The 25,648-nt window shown below is 37.1% G+C and overlaps 1 protein-coding gene across 3 annotated transcripts in view; it reads right to left on the reverse strand.

Annotated features, from left to right (window-relative positions):
* Positions 1 to 25,645, reverse strand: part of GSTCD (glutathione S-transferase C-terminal domain containing) — a 143,195-nt gene extending 117,550 nt beyond the window's left edge. For all 3 annotated transcript variants that reach the window (XR_008687001.2, XM_088836186.1, XM_055433942.2), the window contains exons 1-5: positions 25,509 to 25,645; positions 13,465 to 13,905; positions 12,345 to 12,812; positions 5,558 to 5,809; positions 725 to 818 (exon numbers count right to left, since the gene is read on the reverse strand). Coding sequence is in view for 2 of the 3 variants with exons in the window: in XM_088836186.1 (XP_088692312.1) it covers positions 725 to 818; positions 5,558 to 5,809; positions 12,345 to 12,812; positions 13,465 to 13,884 (1,234 nt within the window). In the remaining variant the exon portion in view is untranslated. The remainder of the gene's footprint in view (positions 1 to 724; positions 819 to 5,557; positions 5,810 to 12,344; positions 12,813 to 13,464; positions 13,906 to 25,508) is intronic.
* Between the last annotated feature and the right edge of the window lie 3 nt (positions 25,646 to 25,648).

Raw genomic sequence — 25,648 nt, forward strand, 5'->3', positions numbered from 1 at the left:
TTTCTAACCAGGTCTCACAAGATTCTAAGATTTAGGGAACCCAAAAAATGAATTCAGAATCTAAAATTACAAAATTAACAGGGATATGAGACACCAGGAGTGAAGTCAACAGAAACTATGAACAGAAGAATTAGACCTCGATGAATATCAGCTATTAGAAATAATACATGCAGAATGTAAAATCACTATGTTTAAACAATTACAAAAAGAGAAAATTGAAACATGAGCAAGGAAAAATTTATCGTCAAAATAAACCAAATGTAGTTTTTAGCAATAAAAAATACATTTAACTAAAAAATCTAGCAAGATATTTTTTCAAATAATATTTTAAATAATTGGGGGAAATTATTATGAGGTGGTTATTAGATGATGAAGGAATTTCTGTTGATTTTTATTAAGCATGAAAATGACATGGTGATTATTTAAGATGTCAATATTGTTTAGATGTGTATACTATGGGTGACATATTATCTGGGATATGCTTCAAAATACTTCAGCAAAAAAAAAAATAAGAACAGATATAGCAAATGTGGGAAATACTGAATTAAAGCAATGTGTACATGTAAAAAATTTTTGTAATAAAAATAAAATGAAAACTCAATGGATAGTATGATCAGAATGTTAGAGATAGCCAAAGAGAGAACTAGAGAACTGGAAGACGGATAAGAGGAGGGTATCCAGAGTATGACTAAAATTTAAAGAGACAAAACAAAAAACAATTTACCTTCCTTTGGGCTCACTGCTGCAGGAAGTGTATCCCAATCAAGGGTCCAAGCAGGGCAAGGGTGGGGAGAAAACATCACTTCAATGCCTTTTTCCTGGAAAAGGAGATAGGCCCTTTCCAAATTAATGAATTAATAAAATCCTGTTATGTTCTAGAACACCAAAGTCTATTTTCTACACTGGCAAGGTGAAATACAGATTTTAATAAACATCAAGCATTCCTCAAAATATTATTACATAAGAGATATATGTTGAAATATACTCTCAAATATCTCTAGCTACTCCATGACTGCAGAATATCACAAGTTTTTTCAAAGAAGTAGGAACTTGTAATAAACATCAGAAAAATATTTCACAGACAGCCACCCAGAGAGAAAAGTAAAACATCTGTGACTAGATATAATTGAATTCCATAGGCCATATTAATACATAGTTGAGTCTGATGTACTGCCTCTAATTCTGTTATCACAGTGTATTCTATTTTTTTGTTTGTTTGCTTGTTTCTTGATCTTAAATATAACCCTAACAGATTCTCTTCTTTAGATTCACAAAATGTTATCTGGGACTATCACGAAAATTTGTATTTGACCTTGTTCTCTGCTTCCTGTTAAAACTCTTTAAACACTTACCCTGATTTCTGCAAACAGAAGTCAGAAACAAGTAAAAGCAGAAGAAATAATGATCAAGATATTTTTGAAAAGTATTCTTCCCCCCAAAACAAGAAATAAATGTTGAGTTTCTTAACAGTATGGTTACTTTCCTATTAAATTTCCTACTAAAATTATTACCTGAAGTGACAGAGAAGTAATAAGCCACATAGAAATATTAGGCATCAAAGAGAAAAGTCACCTGAGAATAAAACTTTTATCAAAAACAATCTACATAATCAAAACTAACTCTGCATACATACATCAAGGTCTGTCATGTATTATTCAAAAGTTGCTACAGCCTAGCTGCTATATTTAAAGGATCAAAAAGTCCCCACTTTAACATGCACCCCCAATATCATCCAAACTAGTCTCTTACAAGGACCTACAACATCTCTAGAAAAGGATCCCTTTTGTTTAACTTTCTCCAGGGGTTCTTCCCAACCCAGGGCTCAAACCCAGGTCTCCTGCATTGTAGACAGACGCTTTACTGTCTGAGCCACCAGGGAAGTCTAATCCACTCCAGTACTATTGCCTGGAAAATCCCATGGACAGAGGAGCCTGGTAGGCTACAGTCTATGGGGTCGCAAAGAGTTGGACACGACTGAGCGACTTCATTTTGTTTAACCAACTAGTTCTCAACATTTAAAAAAAAGACTGTCCCTCTTTCATGTATAAAAAAATTCTCAGGTTCCTTCCTCATGTTGAATGCCGTACATTTATTTATTTGATACACAGAGAGTGGCATGGCTTACTCATGGATTTCCAGACCCTTGGTAATCACATTCTGTGTCCACAGCCCACAGGATAGGTATCCATGGTTCTGGAATTGTTTTTTTTTTTTAATCTCCAGGAATATTTTATTCAAAAGAAAAATCCCTGAAAATCAATCATTAACCCCTTTGTATCAGTTAGTTTAGGAGATTACTTTCCACCATGAAGACTAGCTGAATTCCAGTAGAAAAGGAGATGGTAAAAAGATTCTTTTGTTGGGGCTTAGATATAGCTACAGGTATAAAGGCCAGACTACTTCCCTGCCTCCAGAAAGATAAGCACAGCTCTTTGACATCATCACCCTTCTCCTAAAACTCCCTTACTGAACTTCTTGCTATTCCTCATTTTACCACACTCATTCTTAACTTAGGGTCCTTTATAAAATACAACTATTTTGAAATATAATTTCTATGCCATAAAATCTGTCCCTTTAAAGAGTACAATACAATGGTTTTTAAAATACTCACAGTTGTGTAACCATCACCACTATCTAATTTGAGAACATTTTCATCATCTCAAAAAAAGACATCCCATACCCATTAGCAGACACTCTGTTCTCTGCCCATAGCTCCCTGCCCTGGGCAACTACCGATCCACTTTCTGTCTCTGTAAATTTGTTCAGGGTCTTCTACTAGCTGGACCACATGCCAGGAACATATCCTCCAAATCTTCAAATGTTCATTCCGGTCATCTGATGAATGTCTTCATGTCATCAGTTAAGCCTTCCTGACCACCTTATCCAAAATAAGATCATGACCTCCATCATCTCCACTCCCTTCATCCCACATTATCTTCATAGCACTTACCATTAGCTAATGTGTTACATATTTACTTGTGGTTTTTATTTACCTCCCCCACCAGAATGTAACCTCCATGAGGGCAGTACAATTTGTTCTTCGTATATTCAACATTCAGAACAATGTCTGGTGTTTAGTAAATACATGTACTTTTTTTGACTGACTGGATGAATAAATAAATTTAAAACCTCTAGAGAATACGGGAGATTTTGGAGGTAAGACTGTGCCAGAGAAAACAGAAGGAAAAAAGGGTGAGATGTGAGCATTACCAAGAAAATTTTTGTATTTTACACATCTATTTAAGGCCAATTTCATGTGTCCGCATGCAATAGGCAAAAAAAAAAAAAAAAGGCAAATACACACACACACACATAAACTCTATTCAGAAATGAAAAATTACAGTATAAATAAAATTAGTTCACAGAATATGTTAATTTGATATAATATTGTCTTTCAAATATATGACAATGAAAAACTTAGCAAAAACAATGCCCTATGAAAAAGGAAAATGTTACTTTGGTGAACTTCTTTAATAAAGCTGGGAAAGTGATAAAAAGAAAAAAATGTATCCAATACATACAGTCAAGGTAGAATTAAAAGAAAATTGAAATTTTAATTTATTTTTAGCTTTGAAAACTCTGTTCTTTTAAAATTGCTGATGTGACGTCCCAGTCGACTTTCATATAATCATAAAGATTTAAAATTAGAAATGACTCATATACTGTATACCTCACTCTAATTTATAAAAGGAGAAATTGAGATCTTTTGGTTAAACGCCTTACTGAAGGTATAATAATAATGTTAGCTTGACTACAAAGCTGGGTCTAGAACCCAAGTCACCTGTCTCTAATACAGCCTTCCCAGGGACTACTGCCAAGTCAGTGACTAAGTCTCGGGCACAGAGACCAAGAGTACAGGCCACAGAACTCTGCGACAGAGGACTGAAGCTCGAGGATTCCCCACCACCTTGACCAAACCTTTGCAGAACTGCACTCAAGTCTGACTTTTCTGATGCAACCTTCCTTCCTTTCCTGTTTTCATGCACAGTGGTCAAACCTGCACCACCTTCTGAAGGCTCTTGCACCCTCCTCTGGTGCCCTCCCTACTTTCCCTCACAGACGTTCCCTCCGTGTTCCTGCAGCACACCTAACCCTATCTTGGAATTTGCTTCTTGGAGGACCTGAACTAACTCATCCCCTGTAATTTAAAATTTCAGGATTCCTTTATATTTTTAATATTATTACAAAGGGCTTATTTTTATGATTGCTTAACTTTTCTCTGAATATATTTATCTCTTTTATATAAATGTTTTAAAATGGAACAAATGCAAATGTCTTTCCTAATATCATTTTGTTGCTGGAAAAGCATATGCAGAAAAATCTGAATTACCAATCTTTTTTCAAGACTCTGTAAAGGTATGAATTCAAATAAAAGCACGGATTATTGGTTTGCTAAAATTTTAGAAATTAGTATTTTAATACAAAGATTACTCTCCTCACAATTATTTTTACAAACAAAAACAATCAGGAGGTCAACGAAAGATTGCTGAACAATATAACCATCCGATTAAGACACATCAAACTACTATATCTTCTACAATCAACTCCTGCTTCATTGTTTCATCACTAGGCTAACAAAACTTAGCTGAAGAGATGAGGAGCTGGTGTTACTACTAACATCTTCTTCTGCTTTTCTAAATCAAAGAACTTTGTTAACACTAGAACTCAAATACTTCCTAACCCAAGTATGAAAAATATACTAATTTTTTTGCCAATACAACTCAGATGACTAGCTCAAATTACTTCATGAATTCCCTATTCAAATAAATTTTCAAGTAGTCTAGGTTAAAAGCAAGCCATTTTTGTAACTATTTTTAAATATTTATTTATTTATGTGGCTGTACCAGGTCTCAGTTGTAGCGTGTGGTATCTAATTCCCTGATCAGGGGTTGAACCTTGGTCCTCTGCATTAGGAATGAAGTCTTAGCCACTGGACCACCAGAGAAGTTCCTTTGCATATTGTTTTGAATGATAGTGAAAAGAAAGCCTATTGGTGAAAACATATATACTTAGTACCATTAGAAATAAATTATGCTGCAAACAGAGAAAAATAAATGATATGCATTCTTATTCTATATAAGGTCAAAAAATCAAGGAATAAATAAAAAACAGAATTCAAAAATCTTAAATTTAGACAAAACCTTGGCAAATAAATTGAGATAATCATTCTCATTTCTTTAATTCAAATCATCACTTCAAAATTAAAAAAACAAGACTAGTTCCTTGCAACAGAAAAACATCAGGTTAAAACAATAAACTTGACCAGATGAGATATGACTTTGGTGTATCAAATGTAAAACAAAATGTTTTGAGAAAAATACTCTTAAAAATATATATTCTGATTTGTCTCCAAAGACACAAAATTAGTAAACAGCTTCAATTTACTGTATTTCACTTAAATGCAAAGACTAGCAGAAAGTGTGATTGGTTAAGAGTGATGTAAATAAAATTTATAACAAAAATGTCAACGGATAATTACAAGTCGGGGTAGTATACTAAGCAACTTTTATCACATGAAATCTTTCAAACAAAATTTTAATAAAAACAACTGAATTACCATTAATTTAGTCATAGTGGGTCTTGGTCCTCCAATAAACGAAGGATCATTTTGCTCCTCTACACATGGGGCCTCATCTAAGTTTGGGGGCTGTTGACTTGAGGTGGTCTGTAATTCTGGTAAACTGAGAAATTGGATCCCACACTGAGAAGCTGCTATTTTCACTCTTGGCACTTCCTGAATCCTCTGGTACCAGGCAGCCAGCAGTGGAAATTCTACCAGCTTTCCAGAAAGTTTCCTGCAGATAATTACCTAGGCAGAAAAAGAACAAAACATATTATTATACATAATTTCTGTTTGTTATAAAAGCTGATTGAAGTAACCTTACACACCATAAAATTCACACATTTTAAGCGTACAGTTCACAGAATGTTTTAGTAAATTTAAACAGCTGTGCAACTTCCACCATAACCTACTACTGGAGCGCTCAACGTCCCCAGAAAAGTTCCCTTGTGACAGCTGGCAGGCAGTCTCTGCTCCCCAGTCAGTTGCAGGCAACCACTGATCTGCTTCTCACGTGTATAATTCTGCCTTTTCTAGAATTTCATGAAAATGGAATCACAAAATGTGGTTCTTTTCATTTAGCTGTATGATTCTGAGATTCATCCATGTAGTTGCATTTATCAGCAGTTTGTTGCTTTTTATGATGATGTGGCATTTAAAGAAAGACTTATTTATTAAAATTAAAAACATTTGAAACCATTACCCCAATGTAAATTAACGTTTATTTTGCCTTGGTCAGATGCTTTCTCCCTAGCACCACCACCAAACTTCAATTTCTTTAAAAATTAGAATGTTCTTCTTTGTAAGACACTGAATGCTGTTTCCATAGAAACAGTGATAATGTTACAAACAGATTATGACTTATGAACAGAAAAAGTAAAAAGGTCAAATCACAGAAAATCTCTACAGATATGTCTAGTTATAATCAGTGCCAAAACAGAAGCCAGAAAATGAAATTAATGAAAAATTTTGCACATATATATGGTTTATTTTAGCAAGACTTTAAGGTTAAATAAGAATTGACTATAAGAACAGGGTTTATGTCTAATGCTCTTTGTAAACTACAAGTGCTTAAACCACTGCCTTGCAAAAAATACTCTTGATTGAATAGATGATCAAGAAACTATTTATTGTCTTCAAAGAATAATCCCCTAAATTAGTGTCTTTCAATCTGCTGCTTATGACCCATTAAGAGATTTAAAAATCAATATAGCTGTTTTTTTTAAAAAATGAAATAAAATAGAAAATATCAGGGTAAAAGCATGTAGTAAGGCAGATTATTTTGTATTTATATGTACAATACAAAGATGTATACTTGTATGCCCAATCATCTTGTAAAGTGCATCATTTACTATGAAAAGTAAAAACGTTGAAAAATACTGTCTAAATGGCACTCTGGGAGTAAAAAAGTTTCTAACTCTCAACAAAATACTTAGTTGCCTGAAAACAGATTATGAGCTAAGGGAATTGAGCTTTAAGCCATGATAAATTAATCAAATAAGAAATGTTCTCATTTCCTCACTTTCCTTTACTTCCCTTGGTAGTGATTTATTCTTATTTGTTAGATGCATATGACATCTTTCCCTTCTTTTGAAATAAATTATAATTAAGCAACAGTAATTCATGTTTAAAAAAACTGAGGACTTTCACTCTACATGACAGGTCATTCCAGTTAATCAACATGCCAGGCTGCTCTGCTATTATCCAGCCAGCTCAGGAGGTACTGCACCACATTTGTTAATTACACTTGAGAAAATGTATTTAAGGAAGAGGCTAATGAAAAATGTGTGAAGCAAAAATTAAATCTGTCCCTAAGAAATGATTTTTTAAAAATGTTACCTGGCTGGTAAGATCAAAATCATTATAAATTTTAATCAAGTTACTTAAGGACAAGAAAACTAGAGAATTTATATTTAAAATAATGGTTAAAAAAAAAATGCTATGAAGACCACAAAATGAAATCCTAGCAGCTTAATGAAAGAGTTAGTTGCTCAGTCAGTTGTATCCAACGTTGTGCAACACCATGGACTGTAGCCCACCAAGCTCCTCTGTCCATGGAATTCTCCAGGCAAGAATACTGGACTGGGTAGCCATTCCCTTCTTCAGGGAATCTTCCCAACCCAGGGAATGAACCTGGGTCTCCTATATTGCAGGAAGACTCTTTACTGTCTGAACCACCAGGAGTGGTTTTGCAGTTAATTACAATAAGGAGCAGAGAAAACTTGTGTGAATAAAAAGAGAAGATATTATACTTATCTAAAAGATCTCCTCTGTATTACTTTCCATAACTTATTACAGTATGTTGTAATTCTTTCATGTCATTTCCTTAGTCATGTCTACTCTTTCAAAAGCATGTCATAACTAACAAATGTTTAGGTGAGTAGTGTAAGCAGGGTAAAAAATAGTAAACTAAGTGGAAATAAAATCCCAGTTCAGTGTTTTTCTAACAGTCTAGAACTGGTGAGTTAAAACCGAAAATTCTTAAGGACCTAAGACATAGGATAGGATATAGAAAATATAAATTAACCAGAGCATTCATGATTTTTGCAATATGTCAGCCAATAGAGAGATTCCCATTTTATTCTCAATTTTATGCCAATGAGAACAATGAAAGAGGTATTTAACATAGGCATTTTTGCTGAAAAATCAATTTATACAATGTTTTTACTTTTGTAACAAATGTCATACTTCTAAAAAACTAAATTCAAAGCATTAGAAGTTAAAATGTAGTATGTTAAATCATAAATATGCAGGTTACAAAAATATTTCATAAAGTGGCAATTTGTTTATCTTCCAGGAGTAGAACAATCTTTTAAACAGTTTGATCAAAGTGTACCTGTTTAGTAGTAATAACTTAAAAATAACTATCAAATTTTCTGGTATCTGAAGATTATCTGGTATCAGCAAGATTTTACCTTAGTATGGCTATTCATTATCAATTATCCCATCTGCTTGTTCTTCTGTATACTAGAAGATTCTAGCAATTAAATCAAAGGGAAGAGGGAATCATAAATAGTATGCATTTTAATTTATTCTTTTTAAATCCATTCCTGAAACTTTCCAGAGGAGAGTATTTTATCAAGCACCTTCCAGGAAGCAGTGTTGGGCTATCAGGGGTTACCTTTGTCAGCTAATATCCTATGAAGAGGAAAAGGAGCTTGGAGCTGAGGTTTAGAAGTAACATTGCAGCCTCTCCAACCTATTGTTTTGCATATTTGGCTTTATTCTGTTTAGCAAAATTGGGTATTTTCCCTTGGTTGCTTGCTCAGTTGTGTCCAACTCTTTGCTGTCCCATGGGTTGTAGCCCACCAGATTCCTCTGTCCATGGAATTTTCCAGGCAAGAATACTGGAGTGGGTTGCCATTCTCTTCTCCAGGGAATCTTCACAACCCAGGGATCAAACCCCGGTCTCCTACATTGACATTTTCCTTACTGTCTGAGCTACCAGGAAGCCATCATTCTGTTTAGCAAAACTGGGCATTTTCCCTTACTCTTCTAATTTGGATCTCTGGTATACCAAACTTTGAATTAGCAAAATTGACTGTTCTTTCATATTCTTGATCTTATTTCTATGGCTAAATATTTTGGCCCTAGATGCAGTTCTCTGTTGCTGATCCAAACCTAGTAACTTGACCTTCATTCCTAATCATGAACTTGATCCTGATTCTGATCATTTGGACTGTTACTTCATCACCTCAATGTGAGTTACTACAAGTATAAAGGTTTGGCATCATCGCCACCATCTGAACTAAAACGGCTGCTTCATAACCCAAGACGACTTATAAGAGGAAAATAAATATAACAAAAATAACATCAAAGCTTTGGCAAAGAAAGATTAATTCCTGAAAGAAAATGTGATGATCCAGGAAAAATACAAACAAACAAAGGAAAATATTTAGAGTATTAGTTTACTTATAAATGTCAAAAGAGAAGAATTTAATCGCAGAATACATGTAATAGAAAAGGCTGAGTGTACAAATTTTCCACTGTTTTAAACTGAGACAGAGTTCCTTAGTTGTATTAGGTAGATTTACTCAGCAGTGGTCAGGCTGATGTCCAACCTGATTGAAGAGGGGAAAAATCCTCTCAATTAGGAACACCTTCACCTCAGTTGATCCTAATCAGGTAAACATAAAATAAGCTAAAATCAAATGTAAAAGATGGATGTCTGGATAATGATCTAAAAATCATGTTTAGGCAGGTGAATCCAATTTTTTATGTCTTGTTACATTTGAAAGCAAATACTCAAGTCTTCTCTATCAACTTGTTTTATTTCCTTTGTAGTTCACCATTATTTAAATGTATATTATTTGTCTACTTGTTCATTTCTATCTTTCCTATTCTTTTATTTCTACTAGAATATTAACTCCATAAGGGCTGGGATTCTCTTGTTCATCACTGTATTCCTAGCATATACAACAGAGCATGACATATACAGTAGGCCTTCAAATAAATTTCTCAAATGAATGAATTAATGGTTGTGCCACTTAAGATTCAATTTTTAAGAAATTAGAAACAAAGAGTTATCCAAGAAGACAAAGAAGCCATAAATATCAACAGCATTTTATAATATGTACCAAATGACTGCTTTAATGACTAAAGTTGGTAATAATGGTGACAAGAGAATTTAGAAATGATGTGACTAGGAAAAAAGAAATCTATGTTTTTCTCCCCATCCAGTTCCAGCTCCAAGGACAGTAAGAAACACGTGACATTTACAATACTAATCAACATCTAAACAATTCCTAAATCTCTTCTTTTCACATCCTTTAATTCTGAAGTTATTTTGGTTTCTAATCTTGTTTTGTTCCCATTTTAAAGAAAAGAGAAATGTTCTTTAAGAAAACACCAACTGATTGATGCCACCTAACTTATTAGTGACGGAGAAGGCAATGGCAAGCCACTCCAGTACTCTTGCCTAGAAAATCCCATGGCTGGAGGAGCCTGGTAGGCTGCAGTCCGTGGGGTCGCTATGGGTCGGACACGACTGAGCGACTTCACTTTCCCTTTTCACTTTCACACATTGGAGAAGGAAATGGCAACCCACTCCAGTGATCTTGCCTGGAGAATCCCAGGGACGGGGGAGCCTGGTGGGCTTCTGTCTATGGGGTCGCACAGAGTCGGACACGACTGAAGTGACGCAGCAGCAGCAGCAGCAACTTATTAGTGAAGCACTGGTCTCGAAACACATAGATGTTCATTAGAAATATTTTCTCAATTCTCAGTAAACATACCTGAAGTATTGGTGATTATCTGATTCCTTAGTAAAAGAAAGGGTGAAATGCTTCAAAGTGGGAAAAATGCAGTTCTGGAAAACCAACAGGAAAGCTCCAAAGAGCTCTAGCTTTCCAGGTTCACTTGATACTGTTTGTACCTTGTCCTTTGTCCCTCCCACAGACAGGGGAGGAGAAAAAAAAAATTTCCAAGCTAGTGGTAAAGAACCTGCCTGCCTATGCAGAAGACTTAAGAGACGTAGGTTCAATCCCTGGTTTGGGAGATTCCCTGGAGGAGGGCATGGCAACCCACTGCAGTATTCTTGCCTGGAGAATCCCAAGGATGGAGGAACCAGGTGGGCTACAATCCATGGGGTTGCAAACAGTCGGACACAACTGAAGCAACTTAGCATTCATATATATATATTTATATATACACCTGAACTAAAAATGGAAACTTTCCATTTATAATCTTCCACAGCATTGAATAGGACTGACAGTTCTGTTACATAACAGAGAGATGTGGGTAAAATATTTCTGAGTTAATAATGTCTGACATAATGAAATTAGTGGTTTCCCAGGTGGCACTAGTGGTAAAGAATTTGAAGTGACTTATTTAGTTGCTAAGTCACATCTGACTCTGCGACCCCATGAACTGTGACCTGCCAAGCTCTTCAGTCCATGAGATGTCCCAGGTAAGACTACTGGAGTGGGTTGCCATTTCCTTCTCTAGGGCGTCTTCCTGACCCAGGAATCAAACCCACATCTCTGGCATTGCAGGGAATTCTTTTATCACTGAGCCACCTGGGAAGCAAGCCATCTGAAGTGACTACTTAATTATAAAATACAGTTGACCAGAGATTTCAGTATTTTAATACTGGAACCTTTAGTATTAGAAGGTAATCAAAAGAGCAATTTAAGCTTAATAACCATGTACTGCATGCTGTGCTTAGTTGTTCAGTTGTATCTAACTCTTTTCAACCCTATGGACTGTAGACTGCCAGGCTCCTCTGTCCATGGGATTCTCCAGGCAGGAATACTGGAGTGGGTTGCCATTCCCTTCTCCAGGGGATCTTCCCGACCCAGTGATAAAACCTAGGTCTCCTGCACTGCAGGTGGATTTTCTACCGTCTGAGCCACCAGGGAAGCCCAAGAACACTGAAATGGGTAGCCTATCCCTTCTCCAGGGGATCTTCTCCAACCAGGTATGGAACTGGGGTCTCCTGCACTGCAGGCAGATTCTTGACCCGCTGAGCCACCAGGGAGTCCCTAATAATCATAACACATGCTAATATTTTAGCAACTCAAAATGAAAAGTCATACTAATTACTAACATTTATTGACAGCAACTATGTCTAAGCATTGTTCCTACTTTACACAAATTGTCATTTGTTCCTCACACTGATCCAAAGAGATGGGCACTACTATCATCGCTGTTTTACAGATAAGGAAATGCAGACAGATATTAATAACTCACCCAGAAACATATAAGAAATGGAATAGGAATTCAAACCTGGGAAGCTTTATAGACTGAAACCTACAACAGTGTAACGACTCCTGATAAACCTTACCAAAAAATGATGGATACAGGGCAAGAGCACAATATCTGCCAACGTGAAGTACAGGCCTTCTGCAAACACGTGGTCCAGAGGTGGCAGGTCAGAGGCTTTTGCTTTTCTGATGTGAGAAGGCTCTCTGTTGGCAGAAGCGGGTTCCTTGTGTACTGTGAGCTTTGAGAATGCCACTTTCAGTTCCAGGCTTGCAGATGAAGAGTCCCCCTCTTCAGATGTTTCCTGCCCATGACCCTTGCTCTTCACTTTTTCCTTAGCAAGGGAAGGTCCAACCCCAGCAGCCTTCTGTTGCTTTAGCTTCTGCCGCCGGAGTTTGTCATCATTATGCACTCTAACGGGTTCACTAAGCTTTTTCTCAAGCTCTAGTATTGCAGCAGGAATGGTTGGGGGTTGATCAAAAGATTCTTTGAGAAAATTCTCAACAGCTAAAGGGACGGTAAGTTCACAGAGCCTGGTCCATTGACTAACCTACAAAACAAAACAAGAAATGAAAGGATTCTTTACTTTCAACCGAACTTGAAGAAAAATAACTTCATACTGGAAAACGAGACTGGTTTAGAGAATTTAAGTCTTGAGCTAACCCATTCCTGGGTGAGACTTTATGCTCTATCAAGAGACATTATCACAGTGCTTCAGAAGTGATAACATTAAACAACGTAGGTTCAGCACTCCTGTATCTGGAAATATATGCTATTCTCTTTTATCCACTTACTGAGTAAATCCTCACTTCCCAAAGCCTCTAAAGTGTACACTCCCTAAAAAACTGGGTTTCTGAAACATTGCTACTTGAGCTCCTTTAATCCTCAACATAATTAAAAGGTTAAAAAAAATCTTTTCCTAAAAATAATGTCTCTAAATCTTATAAATTAAATCTTTACTTCTTATTTTCTAATACTGCACTGAAATATTGGTACACATGAAAGAATACTTTAACTCTTTCATTGGTTACTGAAGTTTTTTTTAAAAGTAAATTAAACTTTATTTTCCAACAGAACGTTAAATGAATATTCAAGTGAATGTGTTATCACTTATGGGCTTCCCCTGTGGCTCAGAAGACAAAGAATCTGCCTGCAATGATTACTTATGGTTTTAAATAACAGAAAAGAGACATTCTACTTACTTCAGCACAAGCTTTCAAGCAAGTCTTCTTAAAACCCAGAAGTTCCAAAATTTCCTTCTTTGAGGGGTCTGCTTCATATGACTTCTGGATTATGTGTCTCAGAACGACAGCAAGTCCCACTCTACAGAAACTGTCTGGTCTTTCTACTACTGCAGGTAAACAGCAACTCTGGACTACTGGTGGAAGCTCTTGCCTTGAAATAATCTGTATTTCAACACCCTCAGATGGTACATTTTTAAGTAGTGAAATACCTGTGCTTTCTCCAGGGAGGACGAAGCAAACTTTAAAGACTGTGCAGTCACAGTATGATAACAAAAATAACGTTACAGATGTATGAAGAGGAAAGATGCACCCTTCTTTTTGGTGAGAAAAGTCCAAGTACAGATATTCTTCTGTAAGGCTTTTCTTAATGCCTTTCATTTTCTTCTTTCATTGGGTTACCTGAAGCATAAATTGAAGTGGTTTTAGGTCTTAGGATATAGTAATTGCAAAGCTAAAATAAAAGATGAACATTTTAAAACGTTTTCTAGAAATCAGCAAGGATTTGTGATCGATATGATTCTATAAAAATTTGTTCTTGGCATGAATAAATGGCTTCCAAAAGAGTAAGGCCCACATTGTGCAATTTTGGACTGCAAGGAGATCCAACCACTCCATTCTAAAGGAGATCAATGCTGGGTGTTCATTGGAAGGACTGATGCTAAAGCTGAAACTCCAATACTTTGGCCACCTCATGCGACGAGTTGACTCACTGGAAAAGACTCTGATGCTGGGAGGGATTGGGGGCGGGAGGAGAAGGGGACGACAGAGAATGAGATGGCTGGATGGCACCACCGACCCGATGGACATGAGTTTGAGTGAACTCCGGGAGTTGGTGATGGACAGGGAGGCCTGGTATGCTGTGATTCATGGGGTCGCAAAGAGTCGGACACGACTGAGCGACTGAGCTGAACTGAACTGAATCAAAAAGCACTGAGTGAATGCATAGAAGAATAAACGTGTTCATTATTTTAAAGATACAAACATACACAACCTTGTGGTCCAGTTATTGATTGGGGTTTTCAAGTCATAATCCTTAAGACTTTTGTCAATTATGACTTTTTCTTTGATTTCTACATTTCCTGGGTCTAAAATTCTCCATGTACTAACCCATAAATCAAAATTCCCAAACTGACACTAGATGGCACCCTCTAAAAGCATTCGCCACATACTAACTGGTATATTAAAGAAAAAATATTGTAAATTAAAATTTTATTTTAAAAGCCTTTAAAAAGTATTCATGCAACTCTTTAAGTATATTTGAAATAGTAGTGTACCCTGAATATTAGGGTATTAAAATCAACTAAGTTTTCTTTATATTGTAAGTTTCTTAGTTTTGTTTTTTAATTAAAGCAAAACAATCGAGTACTCGTTAATCTTGGTCCTCAACTTTTTTTATGAAAGAGCTAATAATTCATTATAACAAAGATATAGTTAGTAAAGATATACACAGTAACATTACTGTCTTGGAAAACTTCTTGGTAATGCAAATAATCACTAGTGTTCATATTTCTTTTATTAAAACATAACAGATCTGCACCATGGCTAGTTATTTATTTAAAAGATAATCTAGGAGAAAATTATTTCATGTAATATAAAAGCAACAAATTTTTAACCAAAAGAAACTATTTGCTTCCGGAGCTAACTTAATTACCTTTTGGATTTTTTTCTTTTCTCTTCATCTAGAGCTGATTTTAAAAGAAAGTATTAAAGGGCATTTGTTAAAGCTCACAGGCAAAAGAAACCAACCTTTTGTAGAAAATTGATAGCCTCTTTGGAGATAGTGGGTTGCTATTTCTATACCTAAACTATATAGACATAGTTTGCCTCTCTATATATTTTGCTGATTAATTTACCAATCCTCTTAACTCCTTTTGTTGACACTATAAAGACGATTACTTTTTTAAATAGCTAACAACACTTTCATTGTCTATATATGTCACATTTGTCACGTCCTACCTTCCTTTTTAAAATTTTTTTTAAACTTTTTATTTTGTTTTGGGGTATAGCTGATCAACAAAGTTGTGAGAAAGAGTTTCAGGTGAACAGTGAAGAGACTCAGCCATACTATAAAGAAGATCCCTAAGTGCCTTGCTAAGGAGCAGATTTGAAAGAAAACATAATCAATTTCCTCATGCAATTAGTAGAAAATAGTCCTGTTAACGCTTAAAAAATACACACAAAACAGAAGACTAATAACAACATCATGCTATTTTACAGCTTTTGATTCAGGATATGCTGAAATGTTAATACTAAAAATTAGAGTACATATATATTGCCATTTCCTGAGGCCGTGAACTTCCAGATGTTCAAGCTGGTTTTAAAAAAGGCAGATTACCACAGATCAATCCACTGGATCATCGAAAAAAGCAATAAAGTTCCAGAAAAATATCTATTTCTGCTTCACTGACTATGCCAAAGCCTCTGATTGTATGGATCACAATAAACTGTGGAAAATTCTGAAAGAGATGGGAATACCAGACCACATGACCTGCCTCTTGAGAAACCTATATGCAGGTCAGGAAGCAACAGTTAGAACTGGACATGGAACAACAGACTGGTTCCAAATAGGAAAAGGAGTACGTCAAGGCTGTATATTGTCACCCTGCTTATTTAACTTCTATGCAGAGTACATCATGAGAAATGCTGGACTGGATGAATCTCAAGCTGGAATCAAGATTGCTGGGAGAAATGCCAATAACCTCAGATATGCAGGTGACACCACCCTTATGGCATAAAAGTGAAGAAGAACTAAAAAGCATCTTGATGAAAGTGGTGTGAAAAAGCTGGCTTGAAGCTCAACATTCAGAAAACAAAGATCATGGCATCTGGACCCATCACTTCATGGCAAGTAGATGGGGAAACAATGGCAACAGTGGCAGACTATTTTTTGGGGCTCCAAAATTACTGCAGATTGTGACTGCAGCCATGAAATTAAAGGACGCTTACTCCTTGGAAGGAAAGTTATGACCAACCTAGACAGCATATTAAAAAGTAGAGACATTACTTTACCAACAAAGGTCCGTCTAGTCAAGGCTATGACTTTTCCAGTAGTCATGTATGGATGTGAGAGTTGGACTATAAAGAAAGCTGAGCGCCGAAGGATTGGTGCTTTTGAACTGAGGGGTTGGAGAAGACTCTTGAGGGTCCCCTGGACAGCAAGGAGATCCAACCAGTCCATCGTAAAGGAGATCAGCCTGAGTATTCATTGGATGGACTGATACTGAAGCTGAAACTCCAATACTTTGGCCACCTGATTTGAAGAGCTGAGTCATTTGAAAAGACCCTGATGCTGGCTGGGAAAGACTGAAGGCAGGAGGAGAAGGGGACAACAGGGGATGAGATGGCTGGATGGCATCACTGACTCAATGGACATGAGTTTGGGTGAACTCCAGGAGTTGGTGATGGACAGGAGACATAGTGTGCTGCAGTCCATGGAGTTGCAAAGAGTCGGACATGACTGAGCAACTGAACTGAACTGAGGCACATAAGGACCATGAAAATTAACTTTTGCACATTTCATAAACTTTTTTTTGCTGTGAGCACTTAATAAATGCTAAATGTTAACAAAAGAGAATAGTAATAATCTGTCCCTGGAGAGAACTAATAATTGATGAGATGCCTAAAAGAAAATGCTAAGTACTGTTGACTCAACATAATTTATTTTTAAAAATATAAATATTCGTACTTTTTCCCCCCTTGAAGACTAAAAATATTACTTTATGATCTTGGGGTTTAAAAAACCAATCACTCTCCCTGGGCAATTTCTCCACATTAAATTTTACTATAATTTCTAAAATAAGAATTAGCAAACCTATAAAATTTTGATATCTGTTTTTGGCATGTACCATGTATAATTTTTCAAGACAGTAGAACACATTTTTTTGTTTAAAGTTTGCAAATACAGCAAAAGAAACCTATTTTCTTCTTCATTTCTACCTAGAGAATTCCTCATCTTATCACTTTTATGTCATGAGCTTTTACAAGGTAGGTACTGTAGGTACTTGGTGTCTCCAAGGCATGGAGCTGGGGTACAGATCTTGTTACTCCAGATTACATTTCTGCCCAGCACAGAAGTGCTGTCATCTGCTCTTTCTCAGCTTTGACAGGTGCCACACTGCACTTAAAGGGAATGAGAAAGTGGAAGACAAAACCACAAGCTTGGGATGCCTGAACAGAGCCGATGGAGTGTGCATCTCCTCCCTTGCTTGGGAATGCTGCAGAGGGAATAAAAACAGGTTGTTGTTTAGTCACTAAGTCATGTCCAACTCTTTTGCGAACCCATGGACTGTAGCCTGTTGGGCTCCTCTGTCCATGAAATTTCCCAGGCAAGAATACTGGAGTGGGTTGCCATTCCCTTCTCCAGGGGATCGTCCCAACCCAGGGACTGAACCCAGGCCTCCTGCATTGACAGGAGCACCTGGGAAGCACAAAAACGGGTAAAAAGTAAATATTTAGCCTTGGTTTAACCCACTCCCGTATTCTTGCACGGAGAATCCCATGGACGGAGGAGCCTGGTGCGCTACAGTCCATGGGGTCGAAAAGAGTCAGACACGACTGAGCGACTTCACTTTCACTACTTGGCAATTTTCAAAGATATTTTTAAACAAATGTAGCCATAGGTTTAATATTCAGGAATTTAACATTTTTTATTCATTTATTCTAAAGTGAATATATCATGGTGCTGATAAAGCGAAACATTTCATACATGAAAGAGGAAATGAATTTTACAGGTATTTTCTCATTTGAAGCCATTTTATTATCAGTAGCTTACTCAGAGCATATGTATATAAAGAAAGAAAAAAACACCATAAATATTGAACATAAGCATACTTCTCTGGAAGCTAGAAAAAAGTTTAAAATTTCTGTGCTTGAAATTCAAGTCTGGATCTATGGCCACTACACATTACATAACAAATAGACAAGTTATATATTCCATGTTTGTGTGCATGCTAAGTTGCTTCAGTCATGTCCAACTCTTTGCCACCCTATGGATTGTAGCCCACTAGGCTCCCTTGTCCATGGGATTCACCAGGCAAGAATATTAGAGTAGACTGCCATACCCTCCTCCAGGGGATCTTCCCAACCCAGGGATCGAACCTGCATCTCTTATGTCTCTTGCAATGGCAGGTGGGTGCTTTACCACTAATGTCACCTGGAAAGCCCTATTTATTACATAATGTCCAAAAGTACATAATGGCAACAAAAATATTAACCAATTGACTGTATTTTTTAAGTAAGAAATTATTACTGTGGCTGGAATTTGATAAGAGCTTAATAAATGTTAAAGGAACAAAGAATGCAATTCTAAATAATATTATGTACATTTGATTGCCTACCAAATATGTGCTTAATAAGCACCCGGAATTTTATGCATTACTTCAGCTCTCATAATCCCTAAAGTACATTTTACTTCCACTACATGAATAAGAACTGTACTTCAATCCAAAAGCATTATTTGAATCTATAAAGGGATCTTATGGGAAAACATTAAGGAATGGGTATTTTTCTAATATAAATAGCACTACTTTATAAACTTCGTTAAGTGGAAGCATATTGCAATGTCATCACAGCCACAAATTTCACCACAGTGAAAATTATCAGAAACTATGTTATTCTTAGCAAATTTCTCAGGTGACTCAGAAGTGAAGAATCCACCCGACCGTGCAGGTGCCGCAGGAGATGCGGGTAGCATCCCTGGGTCTGGAAGAACCCCTGGAGAAGGAAACGGTAACCTACTTCAGTATCCTTGCCTGGGACGAGTCACAGACAGTGGAGCCTGGCGGGCTACAGTCCATGGGGTAGCAAAGAGTCGGAGACACTGAGTGACTGAGCATGTACATCTTGATAAAAACCTCCATGCTAAAGGCAGAGTATCTGAAAATTCTCACCACTGGATTAAGTTTTTTGATCATTCCTTCTTATTTTTTCTTGGATCCTCCTCAGACCTCTTAGTGACCTCAGCACTTTGCCCTATTCTCAACTTAAACTCATACCTTTGATTACTGGCTTTCAAACTTTTGATCATGCCATAAAATAAGAAATAAACGTTATAATGAAAGTCATTTTATACGGAATAAAACTGAAACAAAGACTCACAAAAAATACCCTACCATAGGAGATATAACTAACAGTTTATCTTTTCTTCCTCTTTTTTTCCAGGGTTGTTTTTTGTTTGTTTTTAACGTTGGTTCAGTTCAGTTCAGTTGCTCAGTCGTGTCCGACTCTTTGCGACCCCATGAATCACAGCACACCAGGCCTCCCTGTCCATCACCAACTCCCGGAGTTCACTCAAACTCATGTCCATCGACTCGGTGATGCCATCCAGCCATCTCAGTCTCTGTTGTCCCCTTTTCCTCCCATCCCCAATCCTTCCCAGCACCAGAGTCTTTTCCAGTAAGTCAACTCTTCGCATGAGGTGGCCAAAGTATTGCAGTTTCAGCTTTAGCATCAGTCCTTCCAATGAATACCCAGGCTCGACCTCCTTTAGAATGGACTGGTTGGATCTCCTTGCAATCCAAGGGACTCTCAAGGGTCTTCTCCAGCACCACAGTTCAAAAGCATCAATTCTTCGGCAATCAGCTTTCTTCACAGTCCAACTCTCACATCCATACATGACGAATGGAAAAACCATAGCCTTGACTAGACGGACCTTTGTTGACAAAGTAATGTCTCTGCTTTTTAATACACTATCTAGGTTGGTCATAACTTTCCTTCCAAGGAGTAAGCGTCTTTTAATTTCATGTCTACAATCAGCATCCACAGTGATTTTGGAGCCCCCAAAAATAAAGTCTGTTCTCACTAAATTGATTCCAAGATTCATGAACTACAACTTATACTACAACAGCACTGTCCAAGGTGATTTACAGTGGCTACAGGTTTAAATATCACTGATGACTCTGATATTTATCTCTGCTGCAAACTTTCCCCTGAACTTCACACTCCTGTAGCCCACTTGACATCTTCACTAGAACATTTTTCTAAACCTATTCCTCTTTCCTCAAATAATCTCCTTCTTGATAAAATAGCAACACCATTTGCCCAGATACTTGGGCCCATAATTCTGAAGTGTCACTCAATTCCTTTTTTTCTCTCTTTACTATTTATGCCTTTGAAATACATGGTAATACTAACTTCTTAGAACCTACCAATATCACCTTAATCTAAGTCATCACTAGCTCTTTCAAGGACTACTGCAAAAGCCTATTAACTATTTCCTACACAACGGTCAATTCTCCAACTCGAGTCAAGGTGATCCTTTAAAAACATAAATCAGACCATGTCTCTGCTCACAACCATTCAATGGCTCCCCAGCACACTTAATAAAATTCAAATTTCCTAACATGGTCTCTAGGTCTGACATGACGTGACCCTGGCTGTCCTTTTCTGACCTGATCTCCCTCTTGTTCACTTCCCTCAAGCCAATTCTCCTTGCTATTTTGGTGCAATGCCAGCAGTGCTCCCAAACTTGAGAATTTGGGTGCTTGCGATTCCTTCTGCCTAGAATATACTTCTTCAAGATATTCACATGGCTTGCTCCTTTATGTCACTGTGGTCTCTGAATATTAACTCAGAGCAGTCTCTCCTGACTACCTGAATTGAAAAAGCACTCCTAACACTCCTTAGCCCCTTATCCTGCTTTCCTTTTCTTTAGAGCACGTATTACTGCACGTCTCCAATGGTAAACAGTACTCAAATTTTAGTTCAAGGGCTGCATAAACGAGTAAATGTACATGAATGATTGTCACTAATCCCTGTAATGACAGTATTTTTGAGAACATTAGTCCTGGTACAACATACGCTTCATTCTTCTTGACCCCATTCTTTCTCTTCCAAATAAATCCATTTTAAGAGCAAACTATGTATAAATTAAAATGAAGAAACACACCACTGTGAGCTAAGTTGGAAAAAGTGTAACTAGAATCCACTCAAATTTGTAAATAAAGCATAAACATTTTTATGTCTACTGATATTTAGGCAAGAGAATTAGGAACCTAATGAGATTCTATATATTTACTTAACAAGTAGAATATTCATACACTGAGCAATGAATAAGAGTCTAGACTCTAGTGCAGACTGATTGGGTTTAAATCCTGGTTCTGATACTTAGTATGTAGTAATATAAATTTTTTTCTGTGCCTTAGTTTTCTCATTCATAAAAAGATAATAACATCAGTATTTACCATATAGTATGTTGTGAGAACTAAACAACACCTATCACATTAGTAATCTTCTAAATAAATACTATTGTTATCTACTTGTAATTTATCCCCAAATTCCTTATGCATTGATACTGTCAAAAAACACCAAGTTTGATGGGCAAGTCTTCAATTATGCTTTATATTTCCAAACTTCTCAATAAAAATAAGAGATTTTGTGTTGAGTTGAAAAGATTTTCTCGATTAAGATTTTCTCAACTATACTCCAAAATAAAAAATTTTTTTAAAAACAGAAAGATTGAAACCAAATATTGAAAAACAAATCTGTTTGTTATTTAAGGCTGAAAACCAGGGAGTCACAAAATTCTGAAGTATAAATGGGATATCTTAGGTTCACTTGAATATTAACTGCTTATATCGAATAAAGTTTAAAGCAATTTATAAGCATAAAAAAATGAGAAACTTACTTTTCTTAAAGATTCAAGTTTAAATTTAAACTCATTTTAATTCCCTACTATATCAAAACGTTCAACATTATGAGTATTAGAACCTAGCCTGTACTTTATACATAAAAATAACAAGTTGGTTTTTTTTCCCATGCCATATAGCAGGTGTGATCTTTGCTCCCCAACCAGGCATTGACCCCACACCCCCTGCACTGGAAGCAAGGAGTCTTAACTACCGGACAACCAGGGAAACCCCCAAAATAACAATATTTAGTTTCAAATATCTCATTGTTTTCTTTCAATAATATAGATTAAAAAAAAAAAGAAAACCCTGCCTCTACAGAGTTAAATAGCAGCTTATTACCTTAGATATTAAAGGTTAAAAAAGAAAGAAAAAACCGAGCTATTCAGTGCTCACTACATGTGAAACATCGAGACACATATCACTAAGTCCTAGAGAACAAAATCCTATGGTTAAAATTAGCTGTTTTCTTATCCAGGCAAGAAGTGGGGAAAAACTATTTAAAAGTAAGAAAGCTTACTACAACCTTAGGCACAAGGGAACTGTGGCATCTTCTCTCCACAGAATCAGGGAATCAACTGTTGCCATAGAATCATAATGCTTGCAGATAAGCTTGACCTCACAATTAACAAGGAGCCACAGCATGAAATGCTAACCTGTTAGAAACATCAGCAAACCTGAAATAAAATTACTGAATCCCCACAGTAACTAATCATGAACTGAATGTTATAAATGGTATAAATACTTGCTTTGCAAGTACTAGTCATAACAGAATTCAGTAGGCTAGTTAAGGCTAGTTAAAAAACTTGAAGATAAAAACAACATGTGCTAAGGAATTGTGTATACTAGAGATGTTTTAGTTGACTAGCTTCAGAATTTGTTCAGTTTCAAAGTCTGCTAAATTGTTGGTTAAAAAGATCAATTGAATAGTCAGCATTTATCCTTATTTCAAATCAGAGGTGATAGAAAAGTTACAAACACATGTTCAGATAAACAAACAAACAAAAACAACCCCTCCAAAATCCTTGATGGGTCCTCTACTACAAAAGTTCAAGTTTGAGCTTTGTTTAAAGCAAACATATAACAGAAGTGTAAAAAATAAAGGAATTGATAAAATAATTTTCAAATCTCACTGATTTTTCCAGATTTATTTCCGAAGTTAGACCTCTTAAAATATTGCCTTCAGGTATAACTCAAACATAATTTCCAGGACTTCTCTGGCAGTCCAGCAGTTCACCTTTCAATGCAGAGGGTACAGGTTCTATCCCTGGTCAGGGAGCAAAGATCTCACATGCATCATGGCCAAAAAACCGAAACATAAAGTAGAGGTAATATTATAACAAATTCAATAAACACTATGAAATTGGTCCACATTAAAAAAAAATCTTGAAGAAAACACAATGTGGAATAATGATATGTTTCAGTAGTATTCCAGAAAAATACCTACTTCAGCTTCACTGACTATGCTAAAGCCTTTGGCTGTGTGAACCACAATAAACTGTGGAAAATTCTTAAAGAGATGGGAACACCAGATCACCTTATCTACCTCCTGAGGAACCTCTATGCAGGTCAAGAAGCAACAGTTAGGACCAGACATGGAAACAAGAGACTGATTCAAAATTGGGAAAGAAGTATATCAAGGCTGTATATTGTCACCCTGCTTATTTAACCTATATGCAGAATACTCTGAATATAGTGCCAGGCTGGATGACACACAAGCTGGAATCAAGATTGCCAAGAGAAACATCAACAACCTCAGATATGCAGATGATACCACTCTAATGGCAGAAAGCAAAGAGGAACTGAAGAGTCTCTTGACGAGGATGAAAGAGGAGAGTGAAAAAGCTCTTAAAGCTCAACATTCAAAAGAAAAGATCATGGCATCGGGTCCCATCACTTCATGGCAAATAGAAGGGGAAAAAGAGAAAGCAATGACAGATTTTATTTTTGTGGGTTCCAAAGCCACTGCAGATGGTGACTGCAGCCACGAAATTAAAAGACACTTGGACAGAAAGCTATGACAAACCTAAACAGCATATTAAAAAGCAGAGACATAACTTGGATTCAAAGCTAGGGTTTTTTCCAGTTGTGAGAGTTGGACCCATAATGAAGACTGAGAGCTGAACAATCGATGCTTTTGAATTGTGGTGCTGGAAAACACTCTTGAGAGTCACTTGAACTGCAAGATCAAACCAGTCAATCCTAAGGAAAATCAACCCTGAATATTCATTGAAAGGACTGATGCTAAAGTTGAAGCTCCAATACTTTGGCCACCTGATGTGAAGAGCTGGCTCATTGGAAAAGACCCTGATGCTGGGAAACACTGAAGGCAAAGGAGAAGGGGGTGGCAGAGCATGACATGGTTAGATAGCATCACTGTCTCAAGGGACATAAATCTGAGCAAACTCCAGGAGACAGTAAAGGACAGGGAAGCCTGGTGTGCTGCAGTCCATGCGAGTTGCAAAGAGTGTAACACAGCTTAGCGACTGAACTACAAATACTACTCACCAGGGAGCTTAAAAAAAAGTCACATAGCTTGGTGTTTGATTTATTCAATAGGACGGCAAATTACTCAGTAGTATTTATAACAAAAACTTTATTCCACACTATTTAAATGACCGTGGTTAAAGTTTAAATTGTCATACCACTAGTTGTTGCCTGCTTTTGCAGTTCCCTTTTAAACAGTTTCTAGATAAGCTTAGGAAAAAAGAAGTACTCGATCTCCTCTAGCAATACTTTTGCCAAGATGTATTATTAAGTGTTGGCATTTTCTTGATATCCAAGATAGGATCATGACATTAAGAATGAAGGAAAAAAACAAGTCACCTAATCCTAAACCAAAGTGAAACACAGCTTTGATGATGCAAGAGAAGCAAATGGCCCCAAATGAAGCAAGTTCACTGGAAGAACAGTTTGCTAACATTCACATACAACTGCTTTCTCCAATGAGGAAGGGCTGGGAGAGAAAACTAAGTGCCAAAAAAAAAAGTTAAGACGATCTAAGAAATCTACACAAACTATGTGTGTGTGTGTTGGTCGCTCAGTCGTGACCGACTCTTTGCGACCCCATGGACTACAGCCCATCAGGCTCCTCTGTCCATGAGATTTTCCAAGCGAGGATCCTGGAGTGGGTTGCCATTTCCCTCTCCAGGGGATCTCACCACACAAATTATACCTAACAGCAAATGGCAAACGACCCCTTAAGACTGCTGCAACTGGAAGCCGCTCCACTCCACCGTTAGAGAAAGCCACGGGCACTGGTCTTGGAAAAATTGGGAAGGGGACGGGCGCCTTCCCACCCTCGCCGCATCGTCCATCCTGTTTCCCCCTGTGCTAAGAGGCGGTTTTTCGGGGTCGCGGGGACTGCGCCCTCCTTACCTGGTCGCAGAGGCGCGGCCAGGCAGGGAGGGTGCGTGAGTCGGTAGGCGACAGGGGCCGCCAGCGCATTCCAGCCCCGCCCGAGCCGAGTTTCCCGAGGCCACTTCAGGGGGCCTCCGTCTGCTGACCACTCGCTGCCA

This window comes from Moschus berezovskii, chromosome 5, assembly GCF_049115385.1.
Source record: "Moschus berezovskii isolate FMDL1 chromosome 5, NW_MosBer_1.0, whole genome shotgun sequence".
Taxonomy (NCBI): domain Eukaryota; kingdom Metazoa; phylum Chordata; class Mammalia; order Artiodactyla; family Moschidae; genus Moschus; species Moschus berezovskii.